This window comes from Podarcis bocagei (genome assembly GCF_964188305.1).
Source record: "Podarcis bocagei genome assembly, chromosome: 7".
NCBI lineage: Eukaryota > Metazoa > Chordata > Lepidosauria > Squamata > Lacertidae > Podarcis > Podarcis bocagei.
In genome coordinates this window covers 41,436,450-41,456,439 of record NC_138132.1, presented here as the reverse complement: position 1 = coordinate 41,456,439, position 19,990 = coordinate 41,436,450, and the positions used below count along the sequence as shown (strand labels likewise).

Below are 19,990 nucleotides of genomic sequence, written 5' to 3'. Positions count from 1 at the left end.
ATGCACAGAATGAAAACGCACCGCTATTTGCATTGCACAATGCCGTGAATAAAGATGCAGCATCATGGAAAGAGAATACACTTGCTTGCACAAACACAGTAGGCCAGGAGGTCAGCAAAAGCCCTGGAAAGGGCCAAGGGTGGCTCTTTCGCCTTCCCCATGGCGCAACTTGGAGGAAGCGATAGTGGAAGCAGACCTACCTGAAGGCCACCTTAAGTTTTATTTCATTTGTTCTTTCAGCTTCTAGGCTGCTTTTCTTGTAGTTTCCAAGAGGACAAACACAGCAAGGAGAATTCCAACAGTAAGGAAAATGTTTCAAAGTATTTATTACAATCGAGACAATTCACAGTAGCAGAATTGAAGGTGTGCCACCTGGAGACTAGTGTCACTAAGCAGTGTGACTGACAGTTGGGAGCGGTGAAAAATCATCCCTGTATGTGCCTCAGAGCCCACCCTCTGCACCTGATGACCCTGCTCACAAGCAGCTCTTCCTCCATCCAGCCATCAGCTAAGGGCTTATCCACACTTACCGTTCTTCTGCTCTTTCCAGGCACATTATGTGAATTAAAGCTCCATGTCTGAGTGCCCCCCACCCTTGTTGCTCCAGAGCTCTCCTTGCAAAAACCCGCTCTTTAACACTCAATCAGAGTAAACATCAATCTGCGTAAAACCCGAATTGAAGTTTACTCCGATTCAGCTCTAAAGAGTGGGTTTTCGCGGGGAAAGCTCAGGGCAAAAGGTAAGCGTGGATAAGCCCTAATTGACTGCAGGAACCTTGGACTCAGCTGGTTTCAGAGCCATGATCTGCAAATGCAAGAGCCCTAAGCAGATGTCCCAAACTCCCAGTTACATATGGAAGGCAAAGAGATGGGAAGAACTCCATGACTGTGTTATCACCACCTATCTTCCACAGTGGGAACTGATACATGTAATTCCATCCAGAAATGATGTCCAAAGCTTGGGTGTCTGGACACCATTTCTGGATGGCGATACGTGCATCAGTTCCCACTAGAAAGTAATGTGCACCCACATCTGCTGCCACAGCTGCACAGCAGAAATTCAAAAAGTGCCATCTTTATGGGAGAGCTGCATCTATAGGATTTCAGCCTGTGATGCTGCCATTCCAGGCAGCCATCCTCTTGACAAGGATGATAATTGGCACCCTAACCAGGTAGACCTCAAAATTCTAAGAACCTGAAACAGTGACCTGACACTTTGACTATCCTGGATCAGAGACACTCCTGAAGATAAGTCAGATCTCCAGATCAGAGCTGCAGTCTTCGGACAGCATACCTCTAAACCCTGGGTTGCATGTAGCTCAGTTCTACTCAGACACATCAAATTACTGGGCTCCATTTAGTCACATCCATTAATTTTGATGTGTCTACTCTGGAATAGAACTTAGCTGCATATAAAATGAGTTCTGCTAAAAACCTATGGTAGGGGAGTTTGGAATGGTATTGCCACCAGAGTCCAGAAAGTGACTGACATACAGTGACTGAAGAACATGTTTCCTTCTTGGCAAGGCTTTAAAAAATACAACAAAGCTTAAAAGTAACTAACACAAACAGACCTTTTACAAATCACTGTCAGTCAACTGTAGGACAAGAGAGCTCCTGCTCATTTCTGCCCCTTGAACCATCACACCACCTTGGGCTTACTATGGTTGAGAATATACGCTGCAAAATAAAGTTAGGTTCTTACCAAAACAGAATATCAAGTAAAGTGTTTAAAATTGTTTTATGTGCAGATCTTGGTGAACTGTGATAAATGCTATCTGTGATGTCTGAGTTGCAGGGGGGATACTAAAATCTGCAGTTGTATAAAATTTAAAATATCCCGTATCCAGGAGACTAAGAGAGACTTCAGTGTTATTCACACTGATTTCAAGTAGTATGCTTCAACTGTTTTTAATCTGTGTCCATATTGTGGCTCTGGAACAGGAGACTCAGTGGAAACAGCAGCAGAGTACTTTTATGCTGTTTATATCAAATAATGTTGCTGCTCTTTCAGGGCACAAGTGTGCATGAACTCTCATTTTGGTCAAATCACGGAACGACTGCTGGTGGAATATCAAAAGAGAACTTCTGTGCTGACAGGGTGTATTTTTTCAAACCTGGGCAGTGTAAAATAAAAGCTTCTACCACTGCTTCGCTAACTGCAGAGTAACAGTGAACCTCTTTCAGATGCACACACTTTCCTGCCAGTTCTATTAGTGAAGCGTTGAGGTCAGCAGAGGGGGCGTTGTAAAGGACCAGCCTCTCCAAAGTCCTGCTGTAGGTGCTGGCAATGAACTTAACCTGATCGGCCATGTGCAGAGGTGTGTCAAAATGCAAAGCGGCCACGGGGATGCTTGGCTTCAGTACCACACGCATCTTCCTTATAGGGACTGTTGGAGCAAACTCCAGCCTCACGCGGAACTGTGGGTGCTTCTCACTCACCATAGCCCAAAGCTCTTTGGGAATGTTGACGTCCAGGCCTTCATAGAAAAGGTCCAGAAACCGGAACGGCCCTCTGTTCGGTTTCAGCAGTTCCCAAAACATCTTCTCAGATAAGCTGGCATAGCAGACCCCCAAGGCAGATAACTTAGGGCAGGTCCTCAGAACATCAGAGATGGTGTCTGGCTTGAGAATCATTGGACCAGGTGCTTGGTTGTTGATGAACAAGGTGTGCAGGTTTGGGCTGCTGGATGCAATCATCTGAACAGTCCCATTGTCCAGAGTGAAAGGCATTTGCCGTAAGTCAATATACTGGAGATCAATCCCATTCCTGCTCTGGCAGATACTCCGGATGCTATGCAGGACATCTTGGCCGGAATAGAAATAGGGGCTTATTCCCAGGCATACAATACAGAGGCCCTGCAATCTGCAGCTCCGACAAGCCAACATGTCCAAGATGCCTGTGGCTTGTCTCCGGTTCAGGTCCAGGGACTGCTCAACCACCAACTGCAGGTGTCTGATGAGGCCTAGGAATGGCTGTAGCCACTGCAACAGGCATTCGTCGTCCTCATCCTCTGTGTCAAAACTGAAATAAGAGGTTGGGGAGAAGTCATGAACTCCTGCAGTGCTGAATTTGAGTTGTAGCAGATGAACACTTCTAATATTGCTCTCTGGAACACTGACTAATTTGCATTTCTTCTAGATCTAGGAGCAAGTTAGACAACTCTACAGCTGTAGCATCAACCCCCTCCCCCGGCAACCTTTTATTTAACTATGTTTAATAGCCTTTCTTCCAAGGTCCTTGAGGCAATATCCATGTTTCTTCCCCGCCCCCTTCATTTTACCCTTAGAACAACCCTGTGAGGGGGTTCGCGGCTGAGAGATATCGTGACTGTCCTAAGGTCGGCCTGTAAGCATAATAGTTTGACCAACTATTAAGTCTGAGCTTTAACCATTTTCAGGTATACTTTGTGCCTCCCCCCCCCCCCATTTTAGAGGGGGAAATGTACACTTAACGCTAATTTGGATTTTTCTAGGTATAAACAGTGTGGCTTGGAACATGTTTCAGCTTTCCAGGTTAGAATGAGTCAGGGAGGACCGACTATCCTTGTATTATAATCAGACACCTCTAGCAAATAGAGTTTGCACATTCTGTGAGCAAAAATAAATGCTTGTTTGTGGACACTACTGCAAATGTGCACTCAAAACCATGCAGGAAATGGAACCCACCAGTTACAATATGCTCTCTGCGCAGCTTAATTTAATCCTGCACTAGAACACTGTCCTCTATTAAGACACACACCGTGTTTTTACTGCGAGGTGCAAAAAAACATTCATACATTTTTTTTGTACTTTTCAGTTAATTGGGGACCTTTGCCAAATTCCTAGGATCTGGCTTTCCAGGAAGTACTCTCACCATTTCAATACACCTGTGAAGGTGTCCCAATGTCTTTCATTACACCTATAGCAAGTGTCAGGGACTGGCAGGCCACCACCGAGTGCTCCCTGGGAGCAGGTAGGCTAGAGTCTGGCACAGGAGAGGGGGCCACTGGTATATGGGAACATGCATCAGCCAGGAGGCAAGAATCAGAGGCAGGGGAAGCTTAGAAGCTGGAGGGTGGAGCACAGGATGGGTCAGAAGTAGAGGGGGGAAGAGGCAGGTCAGGCAAGTGCAAGGGCCAGGTGCTTCCCACCCTCTCGTGCACCACTGTACCCCAGAACTAGGAGGGAATTGAAAAGCGATGAGCAGAGGAAGTTTCCACACAGGCGCAGTCTCCATACATGCAGCCTGTCAGAGGAAGGCACATAAACTGGTAGAGGGGGAGTGCCCCCCCCCAGTTGCTGCAAGTGCTCCACAGAGCACTAAGCTGCCTAAGGTGCTAAATTGGAGTGCGTAGATATCCAGAGCTGTAGAAGTGCCTGTATTATCTTTGACAATAAATACTTAACTACAGTATCTGATGTGTGCATTCCTTGGCTGGGAAGTGCCCTTGACAGCAAGAAGCGGAGATTGGGGGCGGGGTTTGTGTGCGTATGACTACTGAGAGTCTCATTCACCTTTAAGTCCATACTGACTGAACTTGTGGAGGAGAGAACAAGCATGTGCCTTCCAGCAGAGAATGAGAAGGCGGCTTTGAGCCAGGGAACCTGTGGCGTTCCAGATGTTGTCTGGCTACAACTCTCAGCATCCTTAATGGCTGACCATGTTAACTGGTGCCTGATGAAAACTACATCATCATCATCAACAACAGTAACACACACACACACACACACACACACACACACACACGGTTGTTAGCAGGAAAGGTCAACAACGTACATGTTCCTTTTTGACTCTACAAGCAACCAGCTGCAAATGCTGCCTCTTACCCGATTTCTGTAAAATCCCAAACAGAACTGGAATGCACTTCTGTGGCCCAGCGCTCACACACATGCACAACGTTGTATCTGTCTCTGGCAGGCAAGAAGGAAAATATGTGGGCCAGAATTTCCCCTGGGATACAGTTCCAAAGGACTTTCGCCAGCTTAGGCATCCTCTGGAACAGCTGACTGAAGACTTTAGAGTGCCGCCTTCCTCACTGAAAGACAATTTCCCAAAGATGAAGGGCATCAGTTCAGTACTGTCAACACTGACTGGCAGCAGCTCCACACGTTTCCCAGGATGTGACTACTACAAGCCCTACCTGAAAAGGTAAGGGATGGAACAGCGTCAAAATTCGTCCGAATACATCTTCCAAATTTAAAACCTGAGGCATTGTATTTCTAAGCCAGATTGCATGCACGCTTTTTGAAGCGGTGGGGTGAAACTAAAATGACAAGTTGTAAAGCATGGAATAGATGGGAGAGGAAGGAATTATTACATCTATAGTCCACCTTTACCCCCAAGGAATTCAAGGTGGCACAAATGGTTCTAGTCCTCTCCATCTTCATCTACAGCATGGGTAGGCAAACTAAGACCCGGGGGCCCGATCCGGCACAATCACCTTCTAAATCCGGCCTGTGGACGGTCCAGGAATCAGCGTGTTTTTACATGAGTAGAATATGTCCTTTTATTTAAAATGCATCTTTGGGTTATTTGTGGGGCCTGCCTGGTGTTTTTACATGAGTAGAATGTGTGCTTTTACAGTGGTACCTCGGGTTAAGAACTTAATTCATTCTGGAGGTCTGTTCTTAACCTGAGGTACGACTTTAGCTAATGGGGCCTCCCGCTGCCGCCATGCCAGCAGCACGCGATTTCTGTTCTCATCCTGAAGCAAAGTTCTTAACCCGAGGTACTGTTTCTGGGTTAGCGGAGTCTGTAACCTGAAGCGTCTGTAACCAGAGGTACCACTGTATTTAAAATGCATCTCTGGGTTATTTGTGGGGCATAGGAATTTGTTCATTTTTTCCCCCTTCAAAATATATAGTCCAGCCCCCCACAAGGTCTGAGGGACAGTGGACCGGCTCCCTGCTGAAAAAGTTTGCTGACCCCTGATCTACATATCTATGAGGTCGGCTGGGCTGAAAGCCAGTGACTAAGCCAAGGTCGCCCAAGGCTGAAGCAGAATGACTTGAAACTCCAGAGAAGCAGTCCAGTGACTCCAAACACACAGAGAAACTTCAATTGCATACTTATGTTTTATGTAAACCACTTGAGAGAGCTTGCCCATTAAATAAATAGCAATAAAGGGAATAATTGCTGAAGCGATGTCTCACACACACACCCAGGGGTGCCAACTTGAATAAAATATTGGGGGGTGGGGATGGAGAGCCAGGTAAGTCCCACCCCACAAAAATTGATCACATGACATGGCACACATGCACTATTTGAATGGCAACACCCACCAACTTTTTTTGGGGGGGGCGGCCCCCTCAAATATTTTCGGGGGAGAGCCCAAAGTACCTCAGCCCTTCGACTCCAACGCGCACAGCCATCTAAAGGAGCTTCCGAGTTTCCTTCCGTCCAGGTTCACAGAAATTACACAATATGAAATTATCGTTTGATTTATAATTCTGCAGGGCTGCCCATTTCATGCCACTCAGCGTGTTAGGGAAACCTGACAGGAGCAAGCACTGGATCCGTCTTAGACAGAAGCGAGTCGGAAACGCCCAGAAAGCAAACGGTACACTTTCCCTGAAAGAACCCTTCACCTTAATCTCGGAAGCAGCAGGGAAGCCCGGCAAACAGCGCCGCTTGCAGCAACCTGAAGAGCGAGCAACTGCAACGACACCCACCCCGCGCCCAGCAGTAGCCCAGCACGAAGTGAGCAGGGCGCGCCGCGCGCTCTTTTTCATCCGGAGCTCCGCGTGCCTCTCCCGCCACACCTGCGCGCAATTAACACCTGACCGCCAGGCGGCAGCCTGAAGTACGCGTGCGCGGGGCGGGGGGGGGGGTGAAAGAAGCGCCTCACCTGCAGAGTTAACTCTGTCGCTTCCGGGCAACAGGAATTGACCACGAGGGGTCGCTACGCCGAGAGGACGGTAGAAAAGAAACAAAGCAAACTTTGGTCAGATGCTGTAATTTGTTTTGTGCCCACCTCAGAAAAGGGTGGTGAGAGCGGCTCCGGCTGTACTTGAAGGCAGGGCCGGATTTAGGTTTGATGAGGCCCTAAGCTACTGAAGGTAATGGGGCCCTTTATATGTCCAGCTGTCCTTTCCCAACAACAAATTGTCACTGTTTTTTGTGTTGAATATATGCTATATGATAATTTATGGACCTAATAGATACCTAAAGTCATTTGCACATAACAAAATATGTATTTTATCAAAACAATTGTTGAACTGATACTGAAATACAATTACCTACATCATAGGAGCCTACATGACACAAAACACCGTTGCTGTCTGTAGGTTTTATTTTATTTGTTCTTTATCTTATATTTTGGAAATGTACACCCAGGTGCTTTTTTTCTTTAAATTTTTTTGCGGCCCCCAAGAGAGTGGGGCCCTTAGCTATAGCTTGTTTAGCTTATATGTAAATCTGGCACTGCTTGGAGGCTCTGCAATCATTGTTGAGGGGTGGGACATTTAGGGGTGCAACCACAAAAGCAAAACACATTTTTAGCATTCAGAAGAAAATAGATGCAGAGCCAATTTTTATTAGTCCAGTAGACACTTGAGAGTAAACACCATGGAACTCAGTGGAGCTTACTTCTGTGTGGAAACAAATTGACAGGCAATGCAGCTGTTTTGGAGCAAGGGATTATACACGTCCCAAGGCAAACCCAGCCAATAATCTGGACGTTACATTTTGGACCAGTTAAGACTTTGAGTTGTCTCCAAGGGCAGCCATGAGCAGAGCACATTACAACAATCCACTCTGTCTCTTCCCACGTCTTTTTCTCTGTACAACAGGAGCTTGCACTTTGCAGGAGAAGTTCTTATTTTTTACTTAAAGAAAACTCTGAATGTTTGGATAATGGATATTATCTATGATAGTTTAAATACATTGCTCCTGGCCAGGGAGGTTCTATCTCTGCCTACCAGGGGAATAAATAAGCCAGGTGTGGCTTATATAGAAGTAGCTCTTCTTGATAATATTTGCTGTTTTATTCAAAGGACTGATGGCACCCCGCATATGTGATGATTAATTGTATTGAGCACAAACCCCCAGCTCCCTGCTTGCATCAGGTGGGGGTGATGTTCCCAAGACTTCCTGCCTCAGTTAGGGGGAAGGAAGCCTTACTAATCATGGGGGCAACAGGAGAATGTGAGCTTGGCTTTGAAGGATTCCTTAATCCTCGTATGTTAGGCTGCAGCGCCCTCTTGTGCCTTTACACCATTCTTGCATGCCTCCAATGTCCGCCCCCCTCCCTTTTCGTTTTAATTTAGAAGCTTTTTAGTTTAGTTTAGACCACTTGGGCACTTGTGCCCTCCCTCCCCAGGATGCTGGACTCCACTCCAACTCCCATCATCCCCGGCCACGAGTCATGCTTTACAAAGGCTGATGGGAACTGAGTCCAGCTTACAAACCAAGAACAAGCTCCTCTTGCACCATCATTACATGTCTTTAGGCACCAGGCACTAACATTCCTCTTTATCCAGGCATCTGGCCATAATCTATGGCCTCTTAAAGGGGTGGGGCTGTTGTTACGATTGTTTTATCATTATGCTGCCTATCATTGTGTTTTGTATTGTGTTCATAGCTGTCAAGTTGCAGATTTGAAAATAAGGGACCAGCAGCCTCGAAAATAAGGGCTCAGCAGCCAAAATAAGGGATTTTACAAGCACAGGTATCTTCAGCTTCTGAGCCCCTCCGAGCCAAAGGCAGAAAGCCCAGCCAGCAGCCAGAAGAAGCCTCCAGTGGTGGTTCCCACAGCGTAGCAACCCGGCAAAGGGGATGCAGCAAGGAAAAACACCGTCACCTCTCCCTGGGAAGTGCTGAGCAAAGGTGAGTCCCCAGTCAACGCGGCCGATTTGATCGGCACAAGGCATGCAAGCTCCACCCCCCAGTCGTTCTTAGACTCCTTATTGGGTGAGCAATGCAGCCAAGCAAAACAGTTGGAGCCTCCCTCCTCCCTGGCTGGCAGGGAGGGAAGGAGAGGAGCTGCTTCCTTTGCAACCCGGGAAATTTAAGGGACATCATCAATAAGGGACAACAGCGGGACACAGTGCTGTGATAAGGGACTTTCCCACCAAATAAGGGATGGTTGACAGCTATGATTGTGTTTTCATGATGATTCTCCATAAAATGTCTTCTTAATGTTGTACACTGCCCAGGGATCTTTCGATAAAGGACAGTATATAAAATGAATAAAAATAAAAATTTCTGATCTTCCCTGACACCACCCTGATGAAGAGGATTTGAACTTGAGAGAGGGGGCCCAAGCTGCACGATAGTCATGTTTCTGACAAAAAAATACCCATATGAATATTATTAAGCAGAACTATAAAAACACTATATTTCATATACAAAAATTTATTGTGAATTATGATCATATCACAGATTTAAAGTGCTATGATTTTGCAAGAATCTGAAAAATATATGCCACTCTGTAAACATTGTTCACCTGTTTCTAGGGCAAAGACTGTGATTTGTTCGCACTAATAGGTAATGGGACTTAGGATGCAGTCCTAACCGTACTTACCTGGGAGTAACCCCCACTGAATAGAGTAGCACTTGCAGCACAATCTTAGCCATATCAGCTGAGAAGTAAGTGTGTAATTCTATTTGGATTCTGTGTTTACCCACCTTACTCCTGAGCAGTTGCCTACTCCAGCAGCAAATTTAGCAACAAAGTGAGAGGAAATGGAATTGCACCACAATCCTAACTATGCCAGCTCTGGAGTAAGTAAGTGTGGTTTACTCAGAGGTAAGCAGGGCTAGGATTGCAGCCTCAGTGATGCAGACAGTACTGAAATGTACACCCCGGACACTAACAAAGGCCTAAACTGCTACTGAGATAATAGGTGTGAATGTGCCTTTACTGCAGATGGAAAATCACTGGATTATTGTTGGTTTCCAAGTGCTCCGTCCCGTGGTGACCTTTAGAGTGTACTTTCTCAAACCCTTGCAGTGTAAAAGAAAGGCCTGTACCACTGCTGGGCTAACCACACAGTAACAGTGGACCTCTTTCAGATGCACACACTTTTTGGCTAGATCTGTTAGCGAGGTGTTGAGGTCATCAGATGGCGTAGTGCGGATGACCAGCCTTTCCAGAGTCTTGCTGTAGTTGCTGGTGGCAAACTGAATCTGGTTCACCATGTACGTGTAAGTGTTAAGCTGCAAACTGGTTACGGGAATATTGGGCTTTAGAATCCGAGGGATCTTCCATGCAGGGACTGTGTGGTCGAACTCCATCTCCACCTGCAGCTGTGGATATCTCTCACAAACCATAGCCCAAAGCTCTTCTGGGATGACGGGGATGTACTTATCCAGGCGCTCGCAGAAAATATCCAGGCACTTGAAGGGCCCTCTATTTGACTTTACCAGTTCCTGGAAGACATCCTCAGACAGGCTGGCATAGTAGACCCCCAGGGTAGATAATTTAGGACAAGCCCTCAGAACCTCACAGATCGTCTCTGGCTTGACGTTGCAAACCAGGGTGCGGTTGTTGATGAACAGGGTATGCAGATTTGGACTGGTGGATGCAATCATCTGAATGAGCCCGTCGTCCAGAGTGAAAGGCATTTGCCGGAAATCGATAAGCTGAAGGTTGGTCTTATTCTGGCTCTGGCAGATTCTCCGGATGCTCTGAATGATGTCTTGGCCGGAATAGAAAAGGGGGTTTTCTCCTTTGCACACAATGCACAGAGCCTGCAACTTGTGGTTCTGCTTGGCCAGCATGTCCAAAATCTGAGTGACGTTCCTCTGGGTTTTCTCCTGAGACTGATCAAAGGCTATCTTCAGGTGCTTGATGTGACTCAGAAACTGCTGCAAGCTCTGCAAAGTGCCTTCGCCATCTTCATCCTCTGTGCTGCAACTGGACAAAAAATGATGGGGGATTTTTTAAATTTCAGTTTAATATTTGCATCCTGCTTTTCCAACAACAAATGTTGAGATCACAAGCAGCTCACAAGAAAAACAATAGCTTTAAAAACTAACAAACATGACAATCACTAGAGTAATATCAAAAGCACAGTAGCATATAAAGCCAAAAAATAAAAAAAATCCCAAATTCATCACAGCATTAATACAATAAACAAAAACTCATAGTGATCCAAAGTATCAGGAATGTGCTCATTGATATAAGCTCTCTGATATGGTTTTCAGACTCCTCAAACTTCCCTGAGGAAGATACAGATGAGAAGGAAATCTCCAGTCAGTGGGGCGGCTGGAGGTGGGGTGGAAGAACCTCAGGACTCCCCGCTGGGCCCTCTAAACCTGAGGCTGTAGCTGTCCCAACTTCCTCAGGATTGTATGGACAAGGCCCCCATCCCTTCAATATTGCAGAAGTCAGCACCTATGGAATTGGCCAAGGAACCTTTAAGCCAGCACAACCAGCTCCTCAAGGAGGGCAAGGGGTGACTGCAGTAGAAACCTTGTCAGCCTACAGAAAGCCTCAGGTGGCCCCAGCTCTATGCTGAGAACTGGCTAGAGAGTCCAAACCTTGCAAGAAGCAAGACTGAGTTGACGAGGGAGTTCAATCTTGCTTGGGCAGCAGGTCCCACCCACTCTATCACCTTGGGCCAATGTCTGCATATGGATAGGACAACCCACCTGCCAATCATTTGATGTCAAGATGCCATCAAACATGGACAAGTGGGTTGTTCTCCACACCCCTCACTTGAAAACTGGCCTCTTGGGGTGAGGTGATAAAGATCTGACACTGTAGGCGACTTCTGCTCCACCAGAACCAATTGCAGCACAACAGGATAAACTTCCAAATGGGAAGAGGCACTTGATAGGCTTCCTCAGGAGGTGGTGGCCTCTCCTTCACAGAAGACCTTCAAACAGAGGCTGCACTTTAAGCTCTCCCTTCTTACCTGACCTCTGTAAAACTCCAGACGGAGCTGGTAGAAACTGCCGCAGCCCAGGGCCGGCACACGTGGAATACTGTGTGCCGATCTTTAAGAGGCAAGTAGTAAAATATATTGGCCAGGATTTCTTCAGGGATGTAGCTCCAAGCGTCTGGGGCCAGCACCGGCATTCTCCTAGGGCAGCTGGTTGCAAATTTGGGAATGTAGCTTTCTTTGCTGGAAAACAAACGCACCCAAGATGAACAAACATCAGTCTATGAAATAAGCAGAAATCACGTGAAGGAGTCCAGGAAAACACCACAATAAACGATGCATTATTCCCGAGGTGAAAAATGCCAAAGGGTGGTACCCAATGCTAGTCCTACTCAGACCCACTGAAGTTAATGGACATGACTCTGAGCAGGCAAATGAGTATTGTGAAAAGGGGCTACACATATTAAGGTCGTCAGGGAGAACATTTCATGCAATAACTTATGAACTTATCACGTGGACACCCTTCACAAGAACATGTCATTGTGTCAATATCAAGAGGGCAAAGTTACTCCATCAGTCAGCAACCTGGTTGTGTGCACTAAGCCTTGGAGGCAGATAGAGAATCAATGACATCATTCAGTAAAAAGTCAGGCAGGAGGAATCTTACGAATATCCACAAGAGTTCTCTATCCAGTGTTTGTTGCCAAATCCTAAAGGAAGCCACCAGCAGTTGTTGTTTTTGCTGCAGGTTCCATCTGCAGCTATCCTAGATGGAGGCGAAATTAAATTCAGAAGGAAAGCTGAACCCACCCAAATTCAAAACATGAATGCTCAACATTCATGGGTGGCCTGCTCCCTAGCTCAGTGGGAGGGCAGATGCTTTGAATGCAGAAATAAATGCCAATGAGTTAAGTAGTCTCATTAGGACTTGAACCTAATCTCATTTGGAATGATACTGTTGCAAATTACCTTGGTGTTTTTTTAAAAAATTATTTATTTACTAAATTTATATCTGGCCCTTCCTCCCAAAGGGACCCAGGGCAGCAAGTACAAGTCCAGGACAGACACAGACTGGGAAATAGCCCTGCTTTAAAAGGCTCATTGAAAGAAGCTGGTCTTCAGTAGCTGCTGAAAAGACAACAGAGATGTCGCCTAATATTTAATGGGATGGCATTCCAAGGGCAGGTGCTACAACACTAAAGGCTCACTTCCTACATAGTACTGTGTGGAACAGATCTCCTGATAAGATGGTATCTTCAGGAAGCCCTTACTTGCAGAGTGCAGTGATTGAAGCAGGTGAAACGACCTTTTAGCTCGGGACCCAAATATATTTTGGCCTAAATCTCTCAGTATGAACCTCCCAGGACCCTTCAACCTTCACCTGAAGCCCTTTTCCAGGTGTCCCCTCTGAGAGAGGCTCGGATGAAGTTGCCTTATACTGAGTCAGACCTTTGGTCCATCCATCTCAGTACTGTCTGCCTTGAGTCTGCAGGCTGCCTGTCTCCAAGCCATACCTGGAGATGATATCTAGGAGTTCTTGCATGCAAAATAAGTTCCTCTGTTCCTGGCACTGGGTGGCTGCATTTGGCAGAATGGAAAAGAGTTTGGATTTGATATCCCGCTTTATCACTACCTGAAGGAGTCTCCAAACGACTAACATTCTCCTTTCCCTTCCTCCCCCACAACAAACACTCTGTGAGATGAGTGGGGCTGAGAGACTTCAAAGAAGTGTGACTGGCCCAAGGTCACCCAGCAGCTGCATGTGGAGGAGCGGAGACACGAACCCGCTTCCCCAGATTACGAGTCTATCGCTCTTAACCACTACACCACACTGGCTCTCATGCAGAACTACGGCTCTCGAAAAAGTAAGACTGAGTAGAAATGCTCACGTTATTTTTAGGCACCTCAAGGATGGAGAGGGAAGCACCATTCCTCTGCTAAGCAGTTGTATACCCAGGAAAGAGTATTTTGCACCCTACGTACCAGGAGCCCCTGGATGTGCTTTCTTCTCCTGCCTGCTCAAGCCACCATGTGCTCTCTCCTTTCCTCCCAGGCACAAAGAGATCAGCCACACTCTCAAAGGTCACAATGAAGGCGTCTGCAACAGGAAGTCCCCATAAACTCTGTTTGCTTCTGAAACCATGAAGTCACTTCCTTGTATTCAGTACAAGGTTGTTGTTTTTTAAAGCAAGGGGGGGGGGGAGGCTTACGCAAAAGGAAGTTGTGCCTGATTTTAAACACTCCTTGCTCCACCGTTTTTGCCACTCCTCATATAAAAAGGAGGCCTCATTCATGTGCTGTGTCAAAAGTTGGAAGGGGGGAAGGATCTAGCAAGTCAATGTGCGCAGGGGAGGGGAGGGGCACTCTTTTTTTTTACAAACACCAGTGAAGTAGCATCAGAATCAGATGGCCCTATTGAGCTGTAAGGAAACTCCACAAACCAGGGCATTGAAGGAAGGTTTTGAGTGGGTCATCGCAGGGTACTGCCTTGCCCTGGTACTTCTCACCATTTTAAAAATCCATGTCTGAGGTTCTCAGCTGAAAAAGGTTCTCTTCCCTGACTTCTATAAAGGGTTGGGGTGAATCTTGATCACCTTTGCAGACAACACAAAGCTGGGAGAGATAGGTCTATGATAGGAATTTTGAGGTCTTAGATATATGGTAATGTTCATAACCGCACATACATAGATCAGCACAGGAAGACCAACCTGGAACCATTTTGATTCCCAAACTGTCCCAAACTGACCAAATGTTTTCTCGAATCGAACTGTCCCAAACTGACCAAATGTTTTCTCTGCAAGGTCAAAGGAAAATGGAAAGCCTCCCCATTGTCTTTTCCTTCACAAATCCTATCTTAAGGGTATGTCTGTGTTTGAATAGGGTGTGAGCCTGTGACATGGCCCAGGAACTAAGTATTTATCATTACAAAAGATTGGCCAGGCTCCCAAGGCAATCCAATCAAGTAACCTGCTAGACAGGAGATAAACAACATTCAAATTTCTGTTTAAACCGTCTTTTCTGTGATGTATGTATGATGTTTCTGGGGGTGGTCTTGATCTACAGGGTGGCAATTATAAAAGTCTTTATAAGGCTTTGCACACCATTTTTCTGGGTTCCTCCTCCTCTCCTGTGGGTGAGGGGAGCACCCTGTTGCAACAGATCAATAAAGATCAAGCTTACTAGCTGCTTTGCTTCTCAATATTCTCTGGTTGGCCTCTGTTATTCTTTCCTACCAATAGGGAACCTATGTAAGGACTCTATATGGGCTCTTGGATACCCTATAAGGAAAAAGGGCAATTTTTGTTTACAACAGCTTGAACCCCTCAGAAGACAGGAACTATTAGTGACCCTTTGTTAGGTTCAGTAAGTCAACTGGCTCCAAATCCAGCTAACAGTAGCATCCTCTAGGCCACAATTTACCAGCTTCTCTGCAAGAACATCATGGGGGACTTTGTGTAAGGCCTTACTGAAATCAAGATATGCCACGCCCACCACATTCCCCTGATCCACCCAGCTTGTAACTCTTATCAAAAAAAGAAATGCGATTCATCTAGCATGGCTTGTTTTTGAGAAACCCATGCTAGCTCTTAGTAATCGTAGCATCCTTTTGCTCACTGATTAAAAAGACAAGATGACTTTGCATATGAAAAGATCAGCGTATGGCACAACAATTGAAACAAAACGTGTCCAAAACAAACATGGAGAAATCTCAATTTCCCACTGCACATTTACATTTGCATCCCTCCCCCAACACCCGCCCCCCTGCCCCAGATAGTTAATTTTACTACTGCACTGTTGAGAAAGGAGTGGCTTTCTCCCACCCCAAGGTAAAGTTCATGATGAGTCAAGGTAACTGTTAGCGATTTCTGCTGCCTCTGCCCAAGAATTCCTTGTCAGTGACTCAGCAAGGGAGAGGCAGAGTTTTGAAATAAAATAACATAAAAGCAAATCCCAGGGTGGGGAGGGGAGAATAAACAGTTTATATGTTGTTCTTTCCATGAGAAGCTAGAAGTTCCCAGTGGCTCTTGAAGGGGAATTCTGTCTTTAAAAGAAAGAGCATTGCTGCCTTTCTGTTCAATCATTATTATTTATTTACTTATTGCGTTTAAATGCCACCTTTTCTAGGGGTCAACATGACTGCCAAAAATTTGAATTTATTTAAGGACAATTATGAAAAGTGCTGGACAGAAATTAAAAAGGACTTAGAAAGTTGGTCAAGACTAAAACTTTCCTTGTTGGGCCGAATCGCTGCGATAAAGATGAATGTATTGCCAAGAATGTTGTTTTGGTTTCAGACCCTACAGATTGTGGACAGGGTGGAATGTTTTACAAAGTGGCAGAGAGATATTTCTAAATTTGTCTGGCAGGGCAAAAAGCCCCGAATAAAATTTAAAATACTAACTGATGCTAAGGAGAGAGGGGGGTTTGCCCTGCCAGATTTGAGGTTGTATTATGAATCTGCAGCTTTCTGCTGGTTGAAAGATTGGTTTCTTCTTGAGAACACTGATGTCCTGGATCTGGAAGGGTTTAACAATGCTTTTGGTTGGCATGCATATCTGTGGTACGACAAGGTAAAAATTCATAAGCATTTCAAGAACCATATTGTCAGGAAGGCAGTGTTTAATGTCTGGGCAAAATACAAAGACTTATTAGAAAATAAGACCCAAGGTGGTTGTCACCAATGGAAGCCAAGGCCCAGAAAAGACTCAATATGGAGGCAAATTGGCCGAAATATTGGGAAATACTAGAGAAAGAAGGAGTCACTTGGAGATTGCAGAGTTTTGAGAAATTAAAGGATAAAGTGCAAAATTGGCTACACTATGCTCAGATTAGAGAGGTCTTTAAAGCAGACAAAAAAGTAAGTTTCCAGGTGGAAAAATCGAAACTAGAAACAGAACTGTTAGAACCTAAGACCAAGGTACTTTCAAAAATGTATAACTTGCTGTTGAATTGGAATACACAGGATGAAACTGTCAAATCAGCTATGATAAAATGGGCACAGGACATTGGGCACAATATTATGTTCGCTGACTGGGAAAAGTTATGGACCACCGGAGTGAGGTTCACGGCATGTAATGCCTTGAAAAAAAACATTATGAAAATGATATACAGGTGGTACATGACCCCAGTCAAGCTGGCAAAAATATATCACCTGCCTGATAACAAATGCTGGAAATGTAAGGAAGCTGAAGGAACTTTCTTCCACCTCTGGTGGACGTGTCCAAGGGTTAAGGCCTTCTGGGAAATGATTTACAATGAGTTAAAAAAGGTATTTAAGTATACCTTTCTTAAGAAACCAGAGGCCTTCCTTCTGGGCATTGTCGGCCAAGGGGTGTTAAAGAAAGATAAAACCTTTTTTTATGTATGCAACAACAGCAGCAAGAATACTCATCGCAAAGTATTGGAAGACCCAAGATCTACCCACACTGGAAGAATGGCAGACACAGCTGATGGACTACATGGAACTAGCGGAAATGACTGGCAGAATTCGGGACCTGGGAGAAGAGACGGTGGAAGAGGATTGGAAAAAATTCAAAGACTATTTAAAAAAACACCATAAACTGTATGAATGTTAGGAGTATGCACGATGGAAAGGAACATGGCAGCAGTAATTTTATTGTAAGACATATGAGAATAAGTGATGTTTAAGGAAATGATGAAATTTGAAGTAACATTATGTTCAAGCCAAGTAGTTTAACTTATGATAAAACCATTTAAAAGTTGGAACATAATATTAGAGAATTATACAACAAGAATGGAAGTAAGGTAACAAATTGCTGCACATAATTACATGACTGAGAACGCAGGGAAGGGGGATGTGAGGAAGTCTAAAGGTTATGAAAGTATGATTTGTGAAAAATCACTATTTTATCTGTATTTTCTTCTTTGTATTCTTTCTTATTCTATAACTTTTCTTGATCTTTTTGTTTGTATTATGGTGATGGAATTTTGTATGTTTGGTGTTGTTAAAAATTGTAATAAATATCTTTAAAAAAAATAAATAAGTGCCACCTTTTCTCTGCAGAGCTCCAGGCGGTGCACATAGGTCTCCCCTCTCTCCATTTTATCCTAACAACCCTGTGAAGTAGGTTTGGCTGGGAGGCAGTGACTGGTGCCCAAGGGCACCCAATGAGCGTCATGGCTGAGCAGGGATTTGATGTGCTCAGTGCTTCCCAGGTGCCACGAGCAGAGCTTGCAGGGCACTTTGCGCAGCACTTTCCAAGCACCTGACAACCCGCTGGTTGCCAGGTGCTCTTGGGAAGTGTTGTGCAGGAGGTTTTGAAAGCACTTACAGTAGGCGGTGCCTGGAAAGTCCCTTTGGGCCAAGCCCTGCCTTAGCTGGCCCACACCTGACATATACGACAACAGGAGTAGGCAAGTGGGCGTGGCTTACCTCAAATGGCCTCATAGGCCAAACAGGGAGGCTTGGCAGACCAAATTTTACCTGCAGACGGGAGGTTCCCCAACCCTGCCCTAACCAATACTCCTTAACCTTTCCAACACGGAGATATGAGAATGTTTTACCATCCTGTTAATTGTGCTGTTTTAAATGTGCTGACCTTTAAAGCCCTAAACGGCCTCGGCCCAGTATACCTGAAGGAGCACCTCCACCCCCATCATTCAACCCAGACACTGAGGTCCAGCTCCGAGGGTCTTCTGGCGGTTCCCTCACTGGGAGGGAACCAGGCAGAGGGCCTTCTCGGTGGTGGCGCCCGTCCTGTGGAACGCTCTCCCATCAGATGTAAAGGAAATAAACAACTACCTGACTTTTAGAAGACATCTGAAGGCAGCCTTGTTTAGGGAAATTTTTAATGTTCGATGTTTTCTTGTGTTTTTAATATCCTGTTGGATAAAAATAGAGGTTCAATTGGTATCATGGAGTTGCAGAAGCAAGGATGCAGAGAGGCAGTGCAGCTCCTAAAGGAACATCACCTGTAAGGGCAATCCACCCAGCATTAAGAAATAAAAAAATCCAACCCTCTCTCTCTTAAACCTTTCTGCAGGGCAGACTTTTTCTTAGGAGTGCAGTCATTACAGCCCTGCCAGTAATGCTTTAAACCGAGGCTGTGAGAGCTATCCTTGACCTCTGATGCACTGGCAGCGCGATTCCTGAGACACTTGCTGCCCAAGGCTGTCCGTAGAATGACAGATGGCATGAAAGACTTCTGAAAACCACGTTAACATCATTTACAAGGCAGACCTCCCCTTATTGGAGACAGCAGGTGGTTGTTGTTTTTCCAGGAAAACGCCAAAATCTCATTCCAAAAGTATACTAAGTTTTTTTTTAAAAAAACACCCATAAAATACAGTAAGAAAGACATACAAAAATGTCGAAATCAGCCAACAGCTATGGAAATATGTGATCTTAATTGCCTGCGTTAAGCCCAATGGAAAAGAAAAATGTTCAGGAGGCACTTAGAAGCTAAAACTGAAGGCACCTGCTGGATCTCTACTGGCAGATTATTCCACAAAAGTGGGCCGATTTATACATCTTTCATAAAATATCAGGGCAATGGACAGCAACATAAAAAACCCCAGAAAAATCATTAATATGACTGCCTTCCTCAAGAATTTTTAAAAACAACTGCGCATAGGACTGCTGGCCAAAAAAAAAAAAAAAGGTCTTCAAAGAGACTCCTGAAAGTCAGAAGCCAGGTGGCCTGTTGCATCTCTGCTAGAATAATGTTCCAAAGCATGGAACCGGCAACAGCCTCCACAGCACAGGGGATACCTAGCAGCGCTCCTCAAAACGATCTCCTGATGATCATTAGTCATCACAGCCCGCCAGCAAGTTCCAACCTGCCCGCGAGAGCGCAGCAGGGCAGGCTCCTTTTCCCTCTGCAGTCCCCTCTCTGCCTTGGAGCAGCTTTCCGCTAGCAAATCTTCCCAAGCACTGAGAGATCTCCTCTCCTTCTAGCAGGAGTGGAATTAATCTATGCGAGCATATGCACTCTGCTGATGCTCTGGGACACGGCGCTTTTGCTTTCTAAAAACAAGGCGACCAAACAGCACCTTGGTCAGAGCTGTGAGCTGCAGCCAAGGACGAACTGAATTCCCACCCCGTTCCTTACCTGATTTCAGACGACCCCAGCCCCCAGGCGGCCTCTCCTGTCAAGGCCACGGTTCGGGGCGTCCACTGATTGGCAGCCTGAACTTCCTGGTGCAAAAAAACGGGGCGG

At 45.6% G+C, this 19,990-nt stretch overlaps 2 protein-coding genes across 5 annotated transcripts; both read right to left on the bottom strand.

The window, feature by feature from the left end:
* Positions 1-302: 302 nt before the first annotated feature.
* On the bottom strand, positions 303-9,202 carry LOC308590709 (F-box/LRR-repeat protein 8-like). 3 transcript variants are annotated; one of them, XM_081200864.1, is made up of 3 exons: positions 6,830-9,202; positions 4,809-5,017; positions 303-3,024 (listed from the first exon to the last, which is right to left on the bottom strand). In XM_081200864.1, exons 2-3 carry the CDS (start codon positions 4,970-4,972, stop codon positions 2,049-2,051), a joined length of 1,140 nt encoding a protein of 379 aa, XP_081056990.1. In that variant the 5' UTR covers positions 4,973-5,017; positions 6,830-9,202; the 3' UTR covers positions 303-2,048. The 3 variants fall into 3 exon arrangements, with proteins under 3 accessions (XP_081056990.1, XP_081056989.1, XP_081056991.1); XM_081200863.1 differs by lacking the exon at positions 6,830-9,202 and adding an exon at positions 6,570-6,666; XM_081200865.1 differs by lacking the exon at positions 6,830-9,202 and adding an exon at positions 5,123-5,576.
* Positions 9,203-9,320: 118 nt separating this feature from the next.
* Positions 9,321-19,944, bottom strand: LOC308590708 (F-box/LRR-repeat protein 8-like). 2 transcript variants are annotated; one of them, XM_081200861.1, is made up of 5 exons: positions 19,883-19,944; positions 18,574-18,653; positions 13,794-13,908; positions 11,844-12,053; positions 9,321-10,840 (listed from the first exon to the last, which is right to left on the bottom strand). In XM_081200861.1, exons 4-5 carry the CDS (start codon positions 12,005-12,007, stop codon positions 9,859-9,861), a joined length of 1,146 nt encoding a protein of 381 aa, XP_081056987.1. In that variant the 5' UTR covers positions 12,008-12,053; positions 13,794-13,908; positions 18,574-18,653; positions 19,883-19,944; the 3' UTR covers positions 9,321-9,858. The 2 variants fall into 2 exon arrangements, with proteins under 2 accessions (XP_081056987.1, XP_081056988.1); XM_081200862.1 differs by lacking the exon at positions 18,574-18,653 and having other exon boundaries at positions 19,883-19,902.
* Between the last annotated feature and the right edge of the window lie 46 nt (positions 19,945-19,990).